The 24,152-nt window shown below is 42.4% G+C and overlaps 1 protein-coding gene across 4 annotated transcripts in view; it reads left to right on the plus strand.

Moving 5' to 3' along the window:
* Window positions 1–24,152, plus strand: part of RFTN1 (raftlin, lipid raft linker 1) — a 115,394-nt gene that overhangs the window by 85,942 nt on the left and 5,300 nt on the right. For all 4 annotated transcript variants that reach the window (XM_048838520.2, XM_048838522.2, XM_048838519.2 and 1 more), the window contains exons 7-9: window positions 1,073–1,188; window positions 14,623–14,726; window positions 16,208–16,289. In XM_048838520.2, coding sequence (XP_048694477.1) covers window positions 1,073–1,188; window positions 14,623–14,726; window positions 16,208–16,289 — 302 coding nt within the window. The remainder of the gene's footprint in view (window positions 1–1,072; window positions 1,189–14,622; window positions 14,727–16,207; window positions 16,290–24,152) is intronic.

Consider the following 24,152-nt stretch of genomic DNA (forward strand, 5'->3'; position numbering starts at 1 on the left):
ATTTTTTTTTTTGCAGGGAGAGAAAACATGTGCAAGATCTTTTATAATCAGTCATCCAAAATAAATGTGTTATTTAGGAGCTATTTTAAGGCAGGCTGGCTGAAAACATGTTTTACTAAGCAATGTAAAAATAATTCACAGTACATTCTATCATACACAGAGTAATCTTTTGTAATAGTTTTTGAAATATATGTTGATTATTTCATAATTTAGATTATTTATCTTACAAGGAATAGTAACTCAATTGCTTCTCAATTGTGTATCTTACAAAATAGCTCCTTAATAGAGCACATACTGCAAAACATTAAAGAAAGGAATTGGTTAGTGACTTCTACTTATGAGTACATGACTAAGGCCTAGGAGAACATGCTGCTAAAATTACTTAGTAATGATCTATGAAAACCAAAAGAAAGGCTGAACATGCAGTTATATATATGATTGAAAAGGGGTAGGGGACACTGGCCCTAGTGATCAAAGTACTTTCATAATTCATGCAATAGTTGTGAGCACATCTTTGCTCTCACACAATCCTTAATTTGCATATGCTAATAGTTACTTTGTGCATGTAGATTAGGTAATTGCACTTGCAAGTGCAGTGGGATTACATGACTTGTGTGGACTAGTAGATGTATTCGTTAATATTGTAAGCATAAATAATGAGGCCTGTGAAAATTTGGCAGTAAATATTATGTCATATGGTCTTCATCCATAAGAGTATAAGTATGTGTATAACTTTAAGCATGTGAGCAGTCCCATTGGTTTGGGGCCTAACGTGGGCATATTTCATTTTGCATGTTCAAACTGAAGTAGTTATGTTGTTGAAAATAAACACATGAACACATAAGTGATCATGAACCTTGCTCTTACAGAATCAAGGGTATTATTTAAAACTACAAGATGAATTAGTCTCATTCACTTTAGCTGAACTGTAATGTATGGGGGTCTCCTCCTGTGTCCTTTTTTATTAACATGCTGGGGGAAAAGATCAGATTTTGATCATTAACAAAGTAAAATGCCTTGCTGTGTGTAAGGTATGTACCATGCAGCTTACAGAAACCTCTTGTTTTTGTAGATTCCATGCAGGACTTGACAGATGGAGTGTTTGTCTTTGAAGATCTTTCCATGGAAGACAGTAAAACTATACAGGGCTATGATGCTATTGTTGTGGAACAATGGACTGTCCTGGAAGTAAGTATATCATTTACTATAATTTTGTTTCCACCATCACGGTATTGTAATATTTTTCTAAATCACAAGCTGGCAAGCTGGTGTAATAGACTTCCACATACTTCATGGGTTACTGCCTGGTCTACACCGAGGGGGGGGGGTGGGTTTGATCTAAGTTACGCAACTTAGTTGACGTACTTAGACCTACTCACTGTGGTGTCTTCACTACGGTGAGTCGACTGCTGCTGCTCCCCGTCGACTCTGCCTGCGAGTCAATGGGAGAGTGCTCGGGGGTCAATTTATCGCATCTAGACTAGACACGATAAATCGACCCCCGCTGGATCGATCACTGCCTGCCGATCCAGCGGGTAGTATAGATATTCCCTGAGGTAAAGGAAAGAGGGCTTGAAAACATAATGACATGGTAAGTTAACCGTAAGTGGGATGTGTACGTGGCTTAATAAGAGATGTTTCGTGTGTTGTACATTGGAGTTCTCAGCTAAACTGTTTGAGCGGCATGAGTGGTGGTGACAGATAGAACTCAAGACCCTTCTGTTCCAAAAACATGCCTTTGCTACATGAACTATAAAGAGAATCTCCATCAGTTGTCATGGCAGCATAATCACACATGCTAGCTCAAGTTCTAACGTTACATTCATCCCGGGGATAGTGGTACTAAAAAGATCTTAGATAGATATAGATGCCATGAGTACACATAACTAGTAATTCGCTTTGTAGTGACCTCTCTGGCCAACACAAAAAGAACTGACAAGGGATGAGCAGAGATGCGTCTTTGGCCAGAATGACGGTCAGCACTAACCAGAGTTGAGTGTTCGCAGATTAAAGGTGAGAAATGGGAGCAGAGTGCAGAAAAACTAAGCATGCAGCATATCACCTTATTACTATGAAGTCAGTAGAAAGACTCTTTGGATCAGGCCAAAAGGTGTATATCTCCAACTGCAGGCAAAACTAGTTCAACGAAACTGAGCTTCAGAATTCTTTGCATCTAAAATGAAGGATCAAATGGAACAATGCGTGTGTATTGTCACCCACATTTTTACTTTAATTTGCTTTTTGTATGTCTATGTCAGTGCTGCCAGAAAAAAATATGTATTAAAAAAGATAATGGCTACACGTCTAGTTTGCTATGTGGAGTAAAAGGGTATAAAATCCGGAGAGAGGATTAAACAAAGCATGGTTTCACGACAAGTATGCATAACAAAAAATGTTGGGCAACAACCAGTTTAAATATGTAAAATCCCAAGCAATTAAAAGTAAGCACCACCGATTTTAGTGGTGATCAAGGGATGGCTTGTGGCGTAGTGAAATAAAATGGCCATACAGTAATGTTCAGAGATCTAATCAAAGAACAATACAGGCATTGTGTTAACCAGCTAGTGGTGGGTCCTCTTGTGGCTAAAAGTGTCTGAATAAATAATTTGGGTATTCTGTTCACTCTTAATACAGATAGTTATACTCTTGAAAGTAAGTTGGAACAGGCTCTTTTTTGCACATTTTTAGGGCTAAATTCTGGCATTAAGACAGAGCTTTGCAAAGAGTGCCTGTGAGCCTTTGCATCTCACAGAGGCATTGTATCCTAGTTGTGCACTAGGCCTCCAGGTGTTCTTAGGGAGTGCCCTTGCAGAAATTCTTACAGAAGCTGCAGCATATGCTCCTTTCCAGGGTAAGGAGGGGAATACCTCCATGGCCTTGCCTATGCCTTTCCAGTTTTAGGGTGACTGCTGCTTGTAACCGTGCTACACAGAAGCAGTCCTCATGCTCAGGAGCACACAATAAAACTGTGGTCAGCCTTTATTTTCTTATATAAGTGTGAGAGTCAGGGAGAAAGGTTCTTTCTGACCTCCCCTGTCTTGCTTACCCACATACGGGCTAGGTACAGTCTAGCCTGTCTGTGCTTTAAGAATGCATTTTAACACCAAGTTATTTCAGCATTTATTTTTGAAAGAGCTTGACTTTTATCCTGATAAATATTCCAATTGTATAAATTGAATTGTTAAAGAGAGGATATATAAACAATTAAAACCCTTTGAAAGCTACAAAGCCTTTCTTGCTATAAACAATGCTTTACTTTGGTTTTCATAAATTTTAACTGTTTTGGGTGTTAAGTATCAGGCGACTCAGAGAAAACAATAAATACTCGTCTTGTGAATTTCCACAGGAACCTTTGGAAGTCTTATTGGTTTCTTTCAAGGTACAAGCCTTAAAACTATATATTTTCTTTGCTATTGTTGCTGTATAATATTTTAAACATTTATAGCATTTGCTTCAGTTGGATTGTTGCAATTGTATTCTCTTTTTATTGATTATATCACTTGATAGTTTATCTTGATAAATTTTTGGGTTAGGTTTTCCTCACTGGCTGAGGCATGAGAATACTCCCCTCAAACCATCTAAGACTTTTGAGAAGTGAAATTTGGAAGTGACTTCTGAGGGAGTGGAAACAATTCAAAAGACTTTTTAAAAAAAGGCAAGAATGAACACATTTCAGAAGCCAATGGGCCAACAAGCAGAAATGACTGACCTAAAAAAGAGTACCATGCATATCCGTATCCAGGGTGTGCAGTTCTTTCACCCCTCACATTTTGCCTTTGTAATTATCTGTCAGCCACAGTGGTTCTTCATAGAACATTTTTGGGATGGATTTTGGACCCAGTGCTAATTGGACAGATTCTCCAAGTCTCTTGAGTACAAAAAAGTTTTCAGATTTTTTTTTTTTTTGCCTTTTCTAGGGCTAAGTAATCCTCTTGAGCAAACACTTCATCAAAATGCAGAGTAAGATAGGCTCTTTGCATGCAGCATTATTCAAGCTATAGAAGGATATCCAGGTATAATTGTAGTAGACTAGGTGTTAAAATCATCCGTACTCATACAGCAGGTAGCATGCACATAAGATGGGGTACACATCGTGTGGGCCAAATTAATCCCTTGTGCAGTTCCCTTGACTTGGTTGTGAGATAGGTCATTAACTGGGTTAGGATGTGGATTTCAATTGGGAGGATCTAGGTTTATATAACTCAGGTGCCATGGCTAAATCATCACCTGATGTAACTTGAGATCAGGATGGCTTGCATGCTACCTGGCAATCCTGCTCTTTATGTTTGTGTTGATCCTAAGAAACTCTTGCATCCAAACCAATTCAAGAAGATTGAGAACCAATGAATTTATCACATAGCTAGAAAAGTTTGAGTAGCAGCCGTGTTAGTCTGTATTCGCAAAAAGAAAAGGAGTACTTGTGGCACCTTAGAAACTAACAAATTTATTTATTTGAATGCATCCAATGAAGTGAGCTGTAGCTCACGAAAGCTTATGCTCAAATAAATTTGTTAGTCTCTAAGGTGCCACAAGTACTTCTTTCCTTATAGCTAGAAAAGTATCTCAGAGGTTTGTTGGGAAGCCATGTAAGCTGGCTATCCATGACATCCTTTCCCTTAAGAGACTTAGCCCAGTATTAGTATTCCTATAATTCTTACTGTTTTCCTTAGAGTCCCCAACTGAGATCGGGCCCCCGCTATGCTAGGTTCAAACACATTAAGAGACAGTCCTGGCCCTGAAGAGCTTATAGTCTAAATCAGTGGTGGACAACCTGCGGGCCACCTGTGACCCATCAGGGTAATCCGCTGGCGGGCTGCAAGACAGTTAGTTTATATTGACCGTCCACAGGCATGGCCGCCTGCAGCTCCCAGTGGCCGCGGTTCATCGTTCCCGGCCAATGGGAGCTCTGGGAAGTGGCAGCCAGCATGTCCCTGCGGCCCGCGCTGCTTCCCGCAGCTCCCATTGGCCAGGAACGGTGAACCGCAGCCACTGGGAGCTGTGGGCAGCCGTGCCTGCAGATGGTCAATGTAAACAATCTGTCTCGTGGCCTACCAGCGGATTACCCTGACGGGCCACAGGTTACCCACCACTGGTTTAAATAGACAGGGTAGACAGTGGAAGGTGGAACAGAGGCAGAGAGGGGAAGTTTGCAAGTCAGTGGAAGAGGTGGTATTGGAATTGGGAATGGCTGAAAAAGAAGAATTCAGAAAAATGTTGAGGTTTTGATCTTTGTTTTCATTTTCCATTAGAACAAACTTTTATGAGAATGAGAGACACACTAACACCTAGGGCGGTGATTAGGGTGTTCATCCTGGAATATGGGGTATCCAGGTTCAAGTTTCTGCTCTGCCTGCTTCAAAGTAGGGATATCCAAATCCCAGGCAAGTGCCCTAATCTCTCAGGCTTTTAAAGTTAGTCTCTCACTCTCTTCTCCATCTTTCTTGGTGGAATTTTTCCACTTATATAAATAGTTAAATATTCACTGAGTCAGCAAGATTGACTCTGTAGCGGTTAGGTCACTCCCCTGGCATTTGGAAGGATCCCAGTTCAAGTCTGCTTAATTCAGAGCAGGGAATTAAATCTGCCTCTCCTGTGTCTCAGATGAGTGCCCTGACCACTGGGCTGTTGGCTATTCTGGAATGGGTCTCTCTCTGTGATTTCTACCAGAAAGTCCATCCTGGACCTGAGAAAGTTTTGTCAAAGCCAATATGTTTCAATGAATAGGCATTTTCTGACCCCCCACCAAAAAACAACATTTACTGAAAATTTCCCAACCATTTCTAGTTAGAACCCAGGCTGTCTGACTCCTACGCCAGTGTTCTGTCCAGTAGACCAAACTGTCTCCCAGCCAGATATTCTTAGAATTCACCTTTGTTCACAGACAAATGCAGGGAAATCAAGCTGCCAGAGATGAAGATTAGATCACAGCTGGAGAGAGAGGGACTTTAGGTTCATGGATGACAGAAGAACTCACTGAGACACAGTGGAGTTATCTGGAACCTTAATAAGTGCTTTGCCTCTACTACAGTTACACCAAAGAATCATGAGCAGAGTTTTCCAGAGGGGTGAAGTGTCTGGTTAATCCAGACTTTCTCATCCTTATGCAAGCTCATGGTTGGAGCAGTATAGGCTATGCTCATCTTTTCTAAAATTCCATCCTGTTAGAACATGTCTGTCTTGCACCAGACATATGGAAGAAACATCCCTGGACAGTCAGAAATTCATGGATAAATTGACTCCCATTTTGAGCTTATATCAGACCTGCTTATCTTGAAGCTTCAGAATTTTGGGGATGGAATCAGAATTATATGTACATTTCAGTGTAATTTCTGCAGAGCTTATCCAACTTCCCTTGTTTGTGTGCTCCTTCTGGGGATGAGAACTGTCTTATCAAATATGTTGTTTCTTTAAGTGTACTCCAGTTTAAAAAAATGCAGCCACAACTATGAAAGAAAAGATGCCATATATCTTCCAGTCCCATCAATAATAAAGTAATAAATAAAAAGATGATAATACCCCACTTTTATACAGTGCTTTGCATCAACAGATCTCAACGCGCTTTACAAAGATAAGTGAATCTATTGAGACTAAATAAAAGGTAAACTTTCCAATAATCATAAAGGCAAATGAGGGGGAATTGGCATGCCTCTTTACAGAGAAAATATTGCCTGTTTAATTGCTATTAAACAACAGTAATGCTTCCAAATCTAATGGCGAGAACAATCTGAACACTCTGATGCACTTGGTATGTGTGTAAAATGTCAGTTTGCAAGAGGATGTAAAGCTTGCAGCTGTCACAGTATGCGGTCCGCCAAGCAACCGACAGGATGTAATAGTTCTGAGTTATTTAACTGTTTCCACTCAGACAGAACAGAACTGTGGTATCTTTGCAAATGACCAGAGAACTCTTAATGACTAAATGCTTCCCTCGACCGTATTGCTTTAGCCCTAAAAATGTCAGGCCACATTATTTTCACTAAAGTCTGTGAGCTCTAGCATTAAAACATCTTTGATGGTTTTAATTCTGCTTGTGCAGGCAAATGTGGGTAGGCAGCTCTGATTAATCAAGAACTGTCTGGTTTCCCTTCTCCCCAACTCCAATCTGTCACCTTCTCTTTCCTGTACCCAAGAAACAACATGTTGACAAATTAACCAGTACTTTATTAAAATGAAGTGCTATAAACAATTATTTCAAATATTTGCATTGTTTCTCACTCGTGAGTAACAGTCATTCTGAAAATATTTTCCTTGACTAAAGGCTATTTCCCCACTGTGCATCTTCAGCTCTCGCTTCAATATTTTTTTTCTTCTGTGTCTGCAGCGTGTTGACTCGAATTAAACTATAAGCTCCCAGATATATTGTGATGTTTCAGTGTCTGGTAGAATGGAAGTCATGTGATATAGTATCAGCTATAGGTGTGGTAAATGTTCATAATGTGGTACCTATCCCAATAGACAAAGCAAAGTTATTTCTTCAGCTAAGCCTGGGTCACAAGTTTCCTTAATTCAGTGCTCTTTCTGGAAATTTCTCTGGACATCGGGCCTTAATTTAGTTTTAAATCTGATCTACCTTAGATTCCAGTGACTTTGATCTCCTCACTTTGTTACACTTGTCAGTCTGTGGTCATGAGAAAGACCCATGACTAGAATAGCAGGAGGGTTGAAGGTGATGACTACTAAATTCAGTCCTATGAAAGGCCTGTACCACATAAAAGTAGTCTGCTCAGTGGGGAAAATATTGGCCCTTTGTCCTTGTTTTGCTCCTTTATCATGTATATACAGCTAAAAAGCTTGGGGAAAGGCATTGGGGTTTTTTTTTGTAATGTTTGTTTCTTATCTTAAAAAAATAACAGAAATGCCAAGTCTGATCTTCCCTTGGTTTTGCTGGAGGTCTTAGTTGGGGAATCTAGAAATGTGTATTCAGACCTTTTTCAGCCCTTGACTGCAAGGACAGGAATGTTAAAATTCTAACAGAGACAGCATTTTCTCTGTCTACTTATAGGGGGCTTGAGTTAAATAGGTGTTGCCAAAAGCAGACAAAATACAGAGTTTTAGACACTCTTAATAATGATCACTTTTCCTCTGACTCATGTTTTGTTTTGGTGTCTGTGATTTTGTCATAAGCGTGTTAACTGTCCACTCGTCCATAGAGTCTTCAAGAAAAAATTGGGAAGGGCAGACGCAGACCTGAATTTCCCATCTGGAAACAAGCAGGAAAAAAACTCTTCTAGCCCTTCTTTATACTTCATAAAGAACCAAAAAGGCACAAATTCATTTCCATTCCCTCATCAGGTCACCTTTAAGCCATGCAGTGGAGATGGGAGTGAAGCAGCTGAACAGGGAATTGGGTGCTGTGCATCCCCCTCCTCCAGACTAACTCTGAATAGGCCTGTATGTTGGAGGGATCTTTGGAGGCAGGCCAGGGGATCCATGACAACGCCTATCCAGTAGCCCCAACCCTGCATAGAGGAGGGCAATGGCTGCTCTTCCATCGACTGGAATAGTGATGGTGAAGGGTCTGCTCTTTAGCTCTGTGGACTGCCTAAAGACTGTGGTGGTGTGTGTGGTAAATTTCATACTCATGGAGTTGTCATCACAAAGGCTGATTACTTGGGCGTTGTCCAGGCAGGGGGATGAATTTCACCCTGAATGACTTGCAGTGGGAATCTGAATGAACAACATTGAACAGTGTTTGCTATGAAGTGTGCCTGGCTATCATCAGAGATATCAGTTCCTGAACAATAAATGAGCTAATTTTTTTCCAAACATTGTTGACTGACAGATAGTAGAACCAGTACCAAAGTGAAGCTATGTGAGAGTCTAGTAGAGCCTAATTAAACAGGTGTCACAAGAATATAACTACTGAAATACACCAGATGCATTTATGGTCTAGATAAATTGGTTTAAAAAAATATACTGATAAAAAATTGTTGGATTATATTTCTCATACCCTATGGCCAAGAATGTGAAAGTTTCCCACAGTACTGGCTGTGAGAATTGCCATTGAAATGTTAGTTTAAAACATTTACAAAGACACTTTCTAGTGATGAGTGAACTGTATCGGTGTGTTAGCCGCATAGAGCCATATTTACAGCTGAGCCTCTATACTCTTCCTCCATTGTGCAAATCGCATCTCTACATAAACATGTCTGTGCTCTGCAGGTGCAAACACCAAGTGTGAGCACTTGAACAATCCTAATACGTGTGCATGTGTCGGGCTAGAATCTGCATCCACAAAACCCACTAGGAAAGGAGATTTACCGTTGACATGCACACAGGTGTTAAGACTGTTCAGCAACACACGCAGTTTTGGACTTGTGACATTTGGGTGCATTTAGGAGCATGCAATTTGGCCCATGCACAGTGGAGCTGGGGGATGAAGATGTAACTGATAGAGCAGAATTTTTCTCATCTTCATTTAGCTAATCCGCAAATCCAAAATTCTTACAAAACAACTGGTAGTCTCTCACCCCTGTTCTCAGTTAAATTGTCATAGCAATGTGCTGTAGTGATTGTACTAAGGCATTGTTACTTTCTCAAAATATACACAGTGCACGTGTACCATGAACTGTCTGAACTACACCTGTCCAGAATAACTTGCAAAGGCCTCCCTGCGATTTTGTTGTTGTTACTCACTGATGTCTGAATCCTGCAAACTGATCTGCTTGCGTAGATATCACTCACACCAGCTGGAAGTCACTGGGCTCTATATAGATGCAGGGGTTTGCCCAAGCTGATGAGTTTGCAGGACCTGTGTCTAATTTAGAAAGCTGGTAATCCATCGTGGACTTCCCAGTCAGTGCAAACTAGCAATGTTCTGTTGTGCTATGTATTGAAATTTAGGATGATCCCAATATGAGAGCAGGATAGTTCAACTTTTATTGCTGTACCCTACCCAGACACATAACTAATCTTTTGCTAACAATAAATATCTTTTTAAAATAGATCAATAATATTATATGATCAGCCCAAATGACTTCATGGGAAGAGTGCAAAAATAGAACAGAAATATCATTAACAACTCCATATTAGGGATTATTTCACCTCATAATGCACAGAGGACATAAAACATTCCCCGCAGACCCTCACCAGCCTGTTCTCAGCAAGCCAGACACATTTTTATTCCTCTCTCTTTTTCTGTGGTGCAAATCCTGCTCTCCCCACTTCCCCTTCCCATGGGGCTATGGAGAGTCATAACTGCAGTGTGACTGGGGGCAGGTTGTCCGAATCTGATACAGGGGTGTGCATTCCCTGTATGATTATGAGGCTGCTAGGTGTTATGGCAATACAAATAATAAATAAAAATAATTGACAACCCATTTCCCAACCCAGAGAAGCAGGGGACAGTTACAATTTGTCTGCGTTTCTGCTCCCCATCCTGATTGCCAGGATTCCTTCTCCACCTCCAAACCCTATGATTCTTTTCAGTGCACAGCTCATCCGGATTTGCCTTACGTGCTTTATTAAGACTTATTTAATGGGATGCTCCACCTTTTATTCCTTAATCTTGGTCTGTTTCATCTCCACATTGCAAGAAAATATACATTAGGCAGTGACCAAAGTTGGCTTACTTGTAACTAAACTACATTTACTTAACTCAAGAAAAATAAATCATTTTGACTGAATTTTTTTCAGTCGTACAAGAACTTAGCAGTCTTTTTTGTGTGTGTGTTGCTCGGTGGCTAAAACTGCAACTGTAGAAGAAAATGAATATTGTGAATACAGTATGTTGTATGGTTTGCCCTAGATATTATCTTTACCTTTTTTTAAAATCAGGTTTTAGGAATTTCTAGTTTTCTAATGAGCTGAGACTATTGTGGGGGAAAGAAATGTTGAAACCAAACAGCAAAACAATAAATAAAAATGAAATCTTATTATGTGTTGCAAATCAGGGAAAAAACACAGCTCAATGTGTTCTAGTTTTTTGACACTCAAGGTGTGATCAGAGATTACTTATCAACCACAGGAGAGTGGGAAGTGAGTTAATTACAGTTTTGCTCCCTTCACAGAATGAAATGTCTCCCAGTTTGATACAGGGTATTATTTGTGCACCTTCTTTTTCATCAGAGCTCTGTCATGTACTTTCTACTTCTTCTATCTAACCAACCCTGAGCTTCAAAAACATCCTGATTACAGTAGTTAAATCTCATGCTCTTCTGTATTTGAACTTAATATAGCTACATTTAATATAAGAATATAAATTACATTTACTAAAAGATTCGAGACTGCTTTTTGGTGCATGGCAAGATTGTGCTAAAATTTACTTTGTATTTAGCTGTTTTTTGTGTTGGAAAGAACTATAACGGTGACACTTGGGCATGGTACCACACTCAGGCTTATTATGAATATGTGTATTCCCATGTGTCGTAGTCAGCTATGCCTCCTGGTGGAACACAAGTTCCAGCTGTGATACAATTACACATCATGGCCTCTTTTTGCCCTTCCATGTTAGTGCCTCTGTGGCTCTTGGTTCTAAAGCTGCTAGTACTGCCAGTGAAGAGTTTGAGCTCCACTTGAAAAAAAAAATTACTTAAGGTGAAAAAAGGCTGCTGTCCTCTCCCCTACCTACCACCACTGAACAGAGCTAGTTGGGATGGGGCAGGAGGTGTGTGCCTGCAGATCACTGGCATGGTGACCTGGGGAGAGGTACTTTGGCTGATTCCACAGAGGCATTGAGTGACTTCCAGCAGAACTGTTAAGGAGGGCCATGGAAGTGATTCTAGGGCCAGGTATGTACCTTGGCAGGGTATGGACATGCTTTCTCATGGGTGCTAGAAACCCAGCTGACTGGTATTCGGAAAAAAGGGTGGATAAAAAGGCATCATGAGACTAACACTTACAGAAAACAGAAACCACCTTTAGAACAATTTCTATCCACCCTTTTCTCCTAATCCTTCCCCTTCAATTTTCTTATACACTTCAACCTTCTGAACTAATAAATGCTTTAATTTTGTTGAACCCTAGCCTGCTCTTTTCTCTCTCTAAGCGTCTGTTGAGACATATAACATCATCTGCTACAGGTGATGCATAGATCTGACAAGTCAGACAGGTCAAAATCCCACAGGGTTTCATTGTCTTGCGGCTGCAGGAGCCTGCTGAGAAAACTGGCTGTGGCAGGAGACAACGCATTGCTGAAATGGTTTGACTCCTGCAGCAGCCAAATGTGATTTGTGTTGTCGTGGTGCTCTTCCTGGTTGCCATAACTACTCTCGGTTTTTGACATGTTTGTCACATTTCTCGATGAAACAGGAAGGCTGTCTTTGATAATCTTAGCCCTGAGGTGCTGAATCTGAAGTCTGAATCCTTCCTGCACTATCAGACATCGCTTAGGGCACAAAAAAGGCTCCGCCATCCCTGTCTGTCCTGAGCCACTCTTTGCATGTCCTTTGTTGTTAAGTCCCAAAAGTTTTCCTGCTCATGGTACTGTGCAATAGAGGGAATTTTTTTCAATCAGCTCCTTTTGCAGCTGCCCAGTGGCGTGCCTGCCACAGCAAATGTTCTGGTTTCAGTCTTTATCCTTGTTCTGGATATTACTATCTTCTTTTCTGGATAATTCTGGAAATAAGGAGTTGTTGAGCTCTCTGACAAATCTCCGATTTTGTTATAAATTCATTCCAAAATAACTAGTATTTTCCTAGTATTTGCTTTCAAAGGCATTTGGACATCTGTCTGTACCTTTAATAGATTTTCCTCAGGCACTAGGCCATTTTAAAAACTGAAAAGAGGAAAAAGTCAGTTTGGCAGCTGGAGGGAGGGAAGACAAAGATGGTGGGGTTGGTGGAATCTCTGATTGGTGCAGCTCTGCAGCTCCATAAACATGACACTTCTGCTGTCATGGTAGTCTTGAAGAAGTTCTGATAAGCTTCTGAGGAATTGAGTCAGAAGCTAAATTAGAATTTATCTTTTCTCTTAAAAGCCATCTTCTTCCTTTCCTGTACCTTCATGCTGTCTTATATAAGGTGATGCTGCCAGTCCTTGCAAATATGTCTCACCTCTGTAAGTAGGTGTATCATTGTGAGCATCTGACAGATTTTGTGAAGAAACCCAAAGCAAGGTTAATCCAATGTGTGCTCATGTGCATATTTTAGGACAGATTTTCAAATCATGGCTTTCCTTTAAATGGGTACAGTTTTGCTCCTTTAGTTAGTTCATATACAGTTTAGGTCATGTTTCAGAGTAGCAGCCGTGTTAGTCTGTATTCGCAAAAAGAAAAGGAGTACTTGTGGCACCGTAGAGACTAACAAATTTATTTGACCATAAGCTTTCGTGAGCTAATTTGTTAGTCTCTACGGTACTCCTACACAAGTACTCCTTTTCTTTTTGCAGTTTAGGTCATGTAAGTGATTAGTTACCCAGCTATAGCTGCCTTTCAGTTATATAGCTATCTAAGTGACATAAATCGCATGCACAAAAAGGAAAGCCCAATTAAGACTGAAAATCAGGTCCTCTGTTTAAAATACTACAGTAGGATATGAATTATGTCTGTTCAAATTATTGTTATTACAATATGTATAGACTTTGATTTGAACTAGTACCTTACTGATTGACACTGATCACTGGTAAAACTATGATGCTTTACCCTATTTTGAGAATTAACAAGAAAATGAATACACACACACACACTCACAGCATCACAGAATGTATTTGTGCATTTATTTTGGCAAGCAGAATTTATACTGTCATGTAGTGTAATAGTATTTGTAGTGACAAGTGTATTAGCAATTTATGATAATACTTCAGTAAGATTGGTAACACTGAAGAGTAAATGTGCAATAGATCATTTTGTACGATTAGTGCTCCCTGTAGCAATCTTTACTGAGACTACTGTTTGTTCCTTTCGAGCGAATTATTGGGTTTATAGATTAGCAGAGGGAGAATTAGCAAGGGTCTATTGTACAGCATCTCTGAGTGAAGCTAGACTTTTACACTAAAAGGTAACGTTTTGGTCTCACCCACATATTTCCTGATTCAGAATAACAAACAGGCAATGTTTATTTGCCTGCGGTGACAAAAGGAATAAAACAAATTGTACTTATATTTTCTTTCTGCTGCTGGATGCAAATAACATGGGTTCATTACCACCATACTATCATTTAACTCCCCATGAAATGCTTTGAAATCGGAGGGCCAAATTTAGCTCTCAGCTCTGCTGGTGTAAAGCAGAAGTTAACTTGCTTGTCTTCAGGAGAGTTGCTCAGGATTTGCACCAGCATAATCAAGAGCAGAATCTTGACCACACAGTGTAATGCGTTTTTGTGCCTCATGAATTCCTTTTTGTTTGCAAGGATGTAATTCTTCTTTTTTCAATGAAGATTGCAGGAGGCCACTTGTCCAAGGGAGCTCTGATAAAACAAAATGAATTAGCCCTGTTTATCTGATTCATCAGCTGTCATATGGACGGTTTAGAGCCCAAAAAGAAATTTCATATTTGCACTGTTTAAACAAATATATTTAACTCTTCAGTGAGAACTGGAGAATGATCCTACATGTCTTGCGTTTTCAAATATTTTCTTAACTTGCAAAAATGATCTAACTTTGTAAAGAAACAACACAAAACACTGTTTAAAAAAAAAATTGTCACACATCAAGCGATAATCCTAACAGTTGATTTTTCTTTCCCAGGGAGTTGAAGTGCAGACAGATTATATTCCACTGTTGAACTCTCTCGCGGTATATGGTTGGCAGCTGACTTGTGTGCTTCCTACTCCAATTGTAAAGACAAACAGGTACTGTGTGGGCACTGCATTTTGGTTAAGGAAGTCTCTGTATCAGCATGATAGTTTGTGCTGACAGCTCCCTGTTCTCCTAGCATATAGTTCCTTGCACATGTGCACTAAACTGTCCAAGAAAGCCACATTGCAGCTGCCACTGGGCCAGTCTGAGCACTTCTGTCCCCACCTCAGCCCTGTCACAAATCTTGCGGGCAGGAAGGGGGTGGGGGTGGGTGTTAGAATGCTGCCAGACTTGTATGTGGAGTGCCGGGTTGCAGGTGTAAGTTCTTAGCTCCATTTAAAAAAAAAATAAACTAACTGTGGTTCCCTTTGTAGAGTGGTGTGGCCTAGTGGTAGAAGCACATGTTGTCTTTCATCAGTAGCTATCAGAACAGTGTGTGGTGTTATATATCGTTTGCTGTAGTAGCTCAGCAAAGTGGGTGAAATAATACTGATAGTACTGTAGTAGCCTTCAGTTGGAATTTCCTTTGTTGGTGGGTTTTGGTCATTTTTATATCTACTTTTACATCATAAGCATAATTATATTAATAGAAATGTAAATAGTTTTAAAACATTCTTCATGGGGACTGGCTAAAAATACAGGCATGTGACAGCAGTTGATCCTTACTACTGCACATTCCAGAACTGCTCTTCAAATAGGTGACTTCATCATTCATGAATAAAAAAAATAGATCTGCCAAGTTGTTGTTTATTAAAGCACCAACATTGTGTCCAGTGGTGTATGAGACGCAGATGAAGACAGTTCCTGTCCTTGAATGCTTACAGTCTATAAAGACCAAACACGCTGGGAAAGCCAGTGGAAGGAGTTATTCTAATCTAATGTTTTTCATACACTCTTGAATAAATCAGTGGATGAAAAATCACAAATAAGGATTTTTAATCCCTTTTTGCAACATTGTCCTGTGTTCTCCCTTCTTTCCACTCCTTTCTGTCAACCATTTTATAATTAGCTCCATAAAATGCTTCAGATTGGTCGTTAGTGCTGATTAACGCACAGCCTGAGTGATGGAGGCATTTTGCTTTGCCTTGTGCTTTCCTACACACCCGAGCTGTGCATTAATCAGTGCTATCACTATTGCAGAATCTGGCAGCACTTATTGCTTGGCTAGTAAAAGCACACTGCAATGTGTAATTGACATTGTAGTGCACATAAAGATTATTATGCCTGTCACATAGACTGATTTTTTTTTCAAAAACTTTATTCTGTGTTGATACTTGAATTCTAAAACATTTGGCAGAAAAAACATCAGCGATTGAACTGGGATTTTAGGTGTATCAAATTAGACATGAGCCTAAATTAAGATGATGGTTCCCAACAAATACCATTCTATTCATATGCATTTGAGACAGTCAGATGTTTAGGTTATTTCTGGTGGTTCTCTTTTGCCCAGTTTAAGTAAATGACTGAGGTATTTCTTGGATTTTGAATCCTACTTTGTATGAGCTTGACTCATTTTCAGGATTATGTTTTACAGGGAGGGGAATTTAGCCACTAAGCAGATTGTCTTTCTTCAGAGACCCTCTCTACCCCAGAAAGCAAAGAAGAAAGAATCTAAGGTAAATGACCTTGAATTCCTGTGTAGGTTTATTGTGGCAGTACTCTAATATTCTAATTGATTTTCCACATCAGTTTCAACATTTCTAATGACTTAGAAGGTTTGCTGAATATTATCAGAACACTTTAGAACTCTGGTGTGAACTATTAAACCAAAGAAATAACAAAATACTCAAAGGACATGAAAGGTGCTGTCCTTCACTCTTCCTTCCATTGGAAGGAGCTAGAGAGTATGTGGTCTATTAAAAACAGTAAACACAGCGAGGAATTGGAGTGGGATTTAGGAGATGTAGGCTCAATGCCTGGTTGTGCCACAGACTTCCTATGTGATCTTGGGCAAGTCACTTAATCTCTATTTGCCCCTGTTCATGATTTGTGCGATGGGGACCGTAATATTTCCTTTCTCCCACCTTTGTCTGCCTTATCTGTTTAGACTGTAAACTCTTTGGGGCAGAGGACTGTCTCTTGCTATATTTTTGGATAGAGTCTGGTAGAGTGGAGCCTTAATCTCAGTTGGAGCTTCTAGGTGCTTCTGAAATATAAATAAATACTAACATATGAGATTGGGAGAATTTCACTAACCTATAAAAAGTAACCAAACCAAGCTAGCGTTAATGGAGCATGCAGCTGACAGGTATCAGTGCATCTTCATTTTATTCCCACTTCCCTGAGGTGTTTCACTTCCCTTTATTAAATGAGCAGCATGCAGAAATCCTGGCCCAAACATGTCATACTTTAAAGGATAGGAGAAAATACAGAGATTTGTACAAGCCAAAAAATGGCAGATTGCCGACCAGCAGGTCTTGTTCACATGTGTTTCACCTTTCCCAACCTGCATGCAAGGGAGCCAAAAAAGTGAAGTATGAAGATGAAATACAACCCATCTAGTGAAAGCAAGCCATCAGAGGATGAAGAAGCTACTAGAGCTGCCTCCATTTTATTCCTGCTCTATCTACTGCAGCTACTCTGACATTAGTTACCAATGCAATGGGATGACACCCGGGGACCGTTCAGAAGTTCAGCTAGTGCAGAATGTTGAGCCTGCTTATTAAGTGGAGTTGGACATTAGGAGCAGAGCTGGCCAAAACACAGGATTTCCAGTTCACAGGAAATTTTATAGTTTTAAAATTTGGTTTCATTCCGAATGGGAATTAATTCAGTTTGTTTTTTATTTCCTATGAATCAGAAATCCCCCCAAAATTTGTTTCAGAATCACTGACATACGGAGTTTCCAAAGTAAAATCTGCTCCCCAGTCTCAGACAGCTACTGAGTAAAATTGACAGTCTTGTCAGTTTCATCACTATTAGTAGCAGCATCAAAACTGGCAAGACTGTCGGTTTCACTGTCCTACTGCCAGGGCTCCCAGGGTCTACAGTTCTGGGGTAGTCCCACCATGTGGACTGCTTTTAACCAGGATGATTTGTTGTCCAGGATAACCTTTTTCGTGGCTGTTGGGCATCCATAGGATGTTCTTGATCAATTACCAATTTTTGTTAACGCTTCCCGTTTTAAATTTATATTCCGTCAGTTATACTGACAATTAATTGCCTTATTCTTTGAAAAGTTGGCCTCTTAGAGTTCCAAATAAACATATTACTAGTTGGTGCCATATTCTGTTTGCACAAAGTAAATATAATCAGATCATGATCACTAGTATCTAGGCAACCACTGATTTTTAGGCCTGCTATGAAGTCACCTTTGGCCATCAGAATGAGATCCACTATTGAGTTCCCTCACACCATCATACTGGTTTCAGGACTTTCTGTTTTAAGAAATCATCAGCTATTAATGTTTAGAAACTTTAAGGACATTTCATTACTGGTTACATGAAATGTCCAGCAAATGTCCACCAGGCTGAAGTTACCCACAATAACACAATTTTTTCCTTCTACCCTTTATGGGCAGATGCCTAATGAGCAGTTCATCCTGCTCACTAGTGGAATTTGGTGACCTGTAACATATGCCCACCAGTAGCCCATCTTTGGTTTTACTAGTTAGAACTTTAATCCGTAAGCTTTCAAGGTTCTGTGATTCTGAATCCTCTATGACTCTAACACTTCCCAAGACTAGCCAGGGTTGGGAGGCACCTCGCTACCACCTGCCCTTAGCATGAAGAAGCCTTATCTGTGTCTGTCATGTGTCAACTCCCTGACTCCACCAGCCCTGGGCAACACAAGCACTCCTCTCTCTGGCCCTCTGCAAGTCAGTGATAGGAACACTCAACTGCCAAGCCCTCCAAGCATCCCCCAGGAGCGTCTAGCCCTTGGTCCATTGGACACTCACAGAATTCACAGATTTGCTGTTCCCAAAGAAGCAGAGCACTCCAGCTTACCAGTTTCACCTCAGATCACAGTTCCATTTAACACACAGCAGTTAGATATATTTATGGGAAAAACAAGCAAAAGTTTATTTAACAAAGAGAAGAGATTCAAATGACGGCAAATAGAAATATTGGAAACAAATAGTTACATATAAAATACTTTCATAACTTGCATTCTAGAACCTGGATTTATTTAACAAGTTACTTTCCCGTCTTATATAGCAACGCCCATCCCAAAGTCCTCCCAGCGTTTCACAAGCCAGGCTCAGTTGTGATCTTCTGTTTGTGAGACAAGTCACACTGCCAGCTTGCCTACTCAAGGAAGGGTGCGGGGGGATACTGTGCAGGGGAGAACTCTGCCCCCCACATATACTCCAACAATTCATTCTCTTTACTCATAAACAGGATCCCCCTCCTTTTGTTTTATTTCTTCTTGTAAATTTCCTCTCTTGAAGATTTCACAATCCCTTGATTAGCATTTTGGCTCCAGATGCAAATAGATCTATATTGTGCCATGGACAATACACAATGCCCAGACAGGGCAATAAGCATTTATTACATCCTGTCCAGAAGGAATCAGTCTGAGTCACATCATCTCCTGGTTACCGGCCTTAAGGCCTAGGCTTTGTGACTATAACTTCTATTATAGATACATAGCTCCTTAAATATTAACTTGTACATACATTTCAAAATGATTATGATGATCAGTGGACTACTGGCTCTCAGTAGAGTCCTCACCTATCACCCTTTGGTGAATTATTATGTGCATACCTGATGCAGGGGATCCATGTAAAACTCTGTGCATCTCCTGTGCCCTCTGCCAGTTGGCATCAGGAGGTCCCTGGGTAACACTCTCCTGTGTCTTTGATGTAAAGTGTTACTCCCTTCTCTTTTTTCCTTTATTTCTATGGAATAAGTTGTAACCATCAGTTTTAATGTTCCAGTCACATGAACCATCCCACAAGTTCTAGTAATACCAACCATATCATACTTCTTCTCATACATGAGCATCTCCAACTCCTCTTGTTTATAACTTAGGCTCCTAGCATCAGAATATTGATTAAAAATGTGTCCCTTACCTTTACCCTTTGTGCTTGGATTTGCATGACACCCATGTGGCTGGTTTACATATTTGGGTGTTGGCACCACGATTGCTCCATTAACACCCTCTGCCTTTCTGATTAGTTTAAAGCCCTCCCAGATACCCTCATTGGTGTATCACCCAGGAGATCGGTGCCCCAGTATCCCACAAAACCTTCTCCCCTACACCATTTACTTAACCAACTGTTCACCTCTGATTTCTTCTTTCTTCTCTCACTTGAGGCATAGGAAGGATTCCCAGAAGATAGTCTGGATATTCCTCTCCTTCAGCTCCCTTTCTAGATCCCTGAAGTCTCTGGAATAGTGCCAGGTGTAGTGTCATTGGTGCCAATGTGGATCACCACCTAAAGCAGAAGTGGGCAAACTACGGCCCGCGAGCCACATCTGGCTCACGGGACCCTCCTGCCCGGCCCCTGAGCTCCTGGCTCGGGAGGCTCACCCCCGGCCCCTCCCCCCTCAGCCTCAGCTCATTGGGCTGCTGGCGCAATGCTCTGGGCAGCGGGGCTGCGAGCTCCCGGGGCAGCGCAGCTGCAGAGCCTGGCCTGACCCGTGCTCTGTGCTGCGCGGCGGCGTGGCTGGCTCCAGCCGGGCCGTGCGGCGGTAGCACCGCCAGCCACCGGTGCTCCAGGCAGCGCGGTCAGGGGGCAGGGAGCGAGGGGTTGGATGGAGGGCAGGGGTGGTCGGGGGCGGGGGTGTGGATAGGGGTTGGGGCAGTCAGAGGGCGGGGAATGGGCACAGCGGTCCTGGGGGAGCAGTCAGGAAGGAGAGAGGGGGTTAGATGGGGCGGCGGGGGGCAGTCAGGAGCAGGGGTTCCGGGGGCAATAAGGGGGCAGGGAGAAGGGGTGGTTTGATGGGGCAGGGGTCCTGGGGGGACAGTCAGGAATGAGAGGAGGGGTTGGATGGGGACGGCGGGGGGCAGTCAGGGGCAGGGGTTCTGGGGGCGGTCAGAGGACAGGGGTCCCCGGGGGGTGGTCAGGGAACGGGGGGGGTTGGATGGGGCAGGAGTCTGAAATAAATGTAGTACAAAAATACAAGTAATAAAATATGATGGTTTTCAGTCAAAGGTTCAAGAAAAATATGGGAGAGGTAAAATCATCCAAATTCATACTAATTCTATAAAAAGCTATCATTGTTATTCAGCTGCTGGTAAACGCCTGACATAAACCTCCTTACATTTGATTCAGTTGCTAAGCATTCTGCACAGCACAAAAGCATAGGCACTAAGATCAGATAGTTTTATTTAATTTTTGATTACATGTTTAAAACTTTTTTGTAAATAAACACTTGGAGGGGGAAAATATGAGGTGCTGATAAGATTAAAATGAAATTGCAGGGGTGGAAACTAAATCCTACATATGAACTAGTCTGGTGCTATGCAGTTCAGCCAGCAGAACAGAAAGGAAACGTATAAGGAATTGTACAAACTCTCCTGTAAGACAGCGATAACTGTATCTCTCATTGCCCCATCACAGGCTGCAGATTTAATCTAATTACTCATGAAGTTTATCTGCTGTTTCTTGAGACAAAATTAAGGCTCATTTCAGCAGAAATTAGGCTTCATGAACATTAAACCCTGTAAAGGCTGACCTTAGTTCAGAAGAAACTTTTTAACATTTTGGGCCTGATATGTAGCCTCTATTCAGGGAAAACTCCAACTGATTTAAATGGGAATTGTGGGTGCTCAGCACCTCTGAAAATCAGGACACTTTTTTCGAGTGTCTAAATTTAGACACTCAAGTTAAAAAATTGCAGTGTTTGCTTTAATATATTTATATGCAAGATACATTTGGTGAACGACATCTAGGCTCAAATAAAACATAAAAGAATATAGGCTAAATCTAGCTACTGTTAGGAGATTTTTTGCTCCCTCCGAGTTTGACCAGCTGGAGCATTACTTCAGCATTATGAAGTAAAAAGAAAAGGAGTACTTGTGGCACCTTAGAGACTAACGAATTTATTTGAGCATGAGCTTTCGTGAGCTACAGCTCACTTCATCGCATGCTGTAGCTCACGAAAGCTCATGCTCAAATAAATTGGTTAGTCTCTAAGGTGCCACAAGTACTCTTTTTCTTTTTAAGAATACAGACTAACACGGCTGTTACTCTGAAACCTGTCATTATGAAGTAAGGGTCTCAACCATGCCTCTGTATGCTTGCAAGCAATTGCATGTGCAATTAACTGTGGGCATAACATATGGGATTTACACAACTACCTTATCTGTGAGCAGAACCGGATCACAAATGGCAGACTTTGTGCTTACAGTTATTTGTAGGTTATTTGTGGGTGCAAAATGGGGAAGTCTGGTTTTCAAAATTTCGTTTGGAAAATGTTTTATCTCTAAGATATGGTTTTGGGTGGTCCTCTTGCATCAGATTGCTAAGGAGGGCAAAAGATTTGTGAACGTGAGCTGTCCTCTTGGTGGTCTTTGGTATAGACCTGTAGCATTGGGAAAATGACTTCTGGACTCCAGCTGGACAGGCAGAGGAGAAAGCTAAGGTCCACAGCTTCCCGTATTTTATGTAGTATGGAAAGCATGGGTGCCAGAAGAACTGCAAATGTGTGAGGCAAAGTGCCCTTCACCAGCCTAACCTTCCCCTCCTCTCACCAACCTGACCCTCCTGGACTCCCTCCCTTCTCCCCCGACTCCTTAGTTTACCCTCCCTGCTGGTGAGCTCTCAGGTAATGGGTCCGTCCCACTTCCTGGATCTGCCCAGTCCCCGATAGGAGCTGCTGCTGAGTTTTTGACAGCTGGCATGCTGTTGGCATGCAGCACGATGCAGAGTGGGACCTGGGTGCTGGCAAATTGGTGAGGCAATTTGTTTAAATGGTGAAGTAACTAACCACTTGAAAGTTTCGGCTGACTTTGCTTGGGAAGGTTGACTTTTCCTTCAGGGATGAGGCAGATAAATCCTTTGCCCTCTGACTAATTTTTGGATATTATAAGCACATTACACCTATTAGGGGTCAGGAAGGGATTCTCTCCTCCCCCTTGTTTCTTTTTTCTTTTCATCCCTCTGAAGCCTCAGAGATGGTCACAGCTGGAGATGGGACACTGGACAGAGTTGGCCAGTGCTCTTAGGTGCTTGGCTGGCTGGTTCTTGCTCACGTGCTCAGGATCTAACTGATTGCCATATATGGGGTCAGGAAGGAATTTTCCCCTAGGTCTGATTAATAGATTCATACATTTTAAGGCAGAAGACATCATTATGATTATCTAGTCCAGGGGTCAGCAACCTATGGCATGCATGCCAAAGATGGCACGCGAGCCGATTTTTAATGGCACGCTGCGGCCCACCAGGTCCCAGCCGCGAGCCCCGCTCAGCCTGCTGCCGAACCCAGGTTGGGACCCTGGCAGACAGTAGCATGCCATTAAAAATCCTGCCCCCTTCCTACCCTCTCCCGGGGGCAGGGTGAAGAAGCTTGGTCCTGCCGGCGGCTGCTGCAGGGCAGGCAAGGTCCCCCCTCCTCCGCCTCTTCCCCCAGCGTGCTGGGTTCCTGCCCTTCCTCTCCCTTCCTGCCGTCGATCAGCTGATGGCCCTTGCGGAGGAGGGGGAGAAGCTCGCTGCTCTGGGGAGGAGGCGGAGAAGAGGTGGGGATGGGGCCTTGGGGAAGTGGGGTGGAATCAGGGTATATCCCCTCCAGCCCCTTGCCGTAAGCCGCTCTGGGCAGGGGGCTGGGAGCACCCCCATGACCCTAGCCCACCCCCCCAGCCCTCTGCCCTGACCCCTGCACCCCCCTCACACACACCCCAGCCCTCTGCCCTGACCCCTGCACCCCCCCACACATACCTAGCCCCCCCACACCCTGTGCCCTGACTCTTTCACCCCCACATTCTCACCCCCACCCTGAGCACCAATGGGAGCTCCTGCACCTGCCTCCCACATTCCCACCTGCACCCCTCGCACCAAATGGGAGCTGCCCAGGTAAGCACTCCACACCCAAACCTCCTGCCCCAACCCTGAGCCCCCTCCCTCATTCTAGCTCCCGGGTAGACCCTACACCCCAACCCCCAGCCTGCTCCTTCACCCCCAGCCCTGTGCTCAGCGCACTCCCACCCTCATCTCAATGCAGAGAGAGAGAGGAAGAGAATGGGCTAGAACCAGGGAGATGGTAGGTACCCACTCTATGTGGGCAGAGCCGGGATCCCAGACTGGCAGCAGGCTGAGCGGGGCTGGCAGCTGGGACCCTCCCGGCGGACGGAACCTCAAACCAGCAGTGGGTTGAATGGCAGTGGCTGAGCCGCTCAGCCCACTGCTGGTCTGGGGTTCTGGCTACCAGCCCCTTGCCAGCTGGGGTCCTGGCCGCAGGCCTCACTCAGCCTGCTGCTGGCCTAGGTGAACGGAACCCCAGGCTGGCAGTGGGCTGAGCGGGCCGGAGGCGTAAGATCAGCATTTTAATTTAATTTTAAATGAAGCTTCTTAAACATTTTGAAAGCCTTGTTTA

The sequence above is a fragment of the Caretta caretta genome, chromosome 2 (genome assembly GCF_965140235.1).
Source record: "Caretta caretta isolate rCarCar2 chromosome 2, rCarCar1.hap1, whole genome shotgun sequence".
In the NCBI taxonomy this organism is placed as follows: Eukaryota; Metazoa; Chordata; order Testudines; family Cheloniidae; genus Caretta; species Caretta caretta.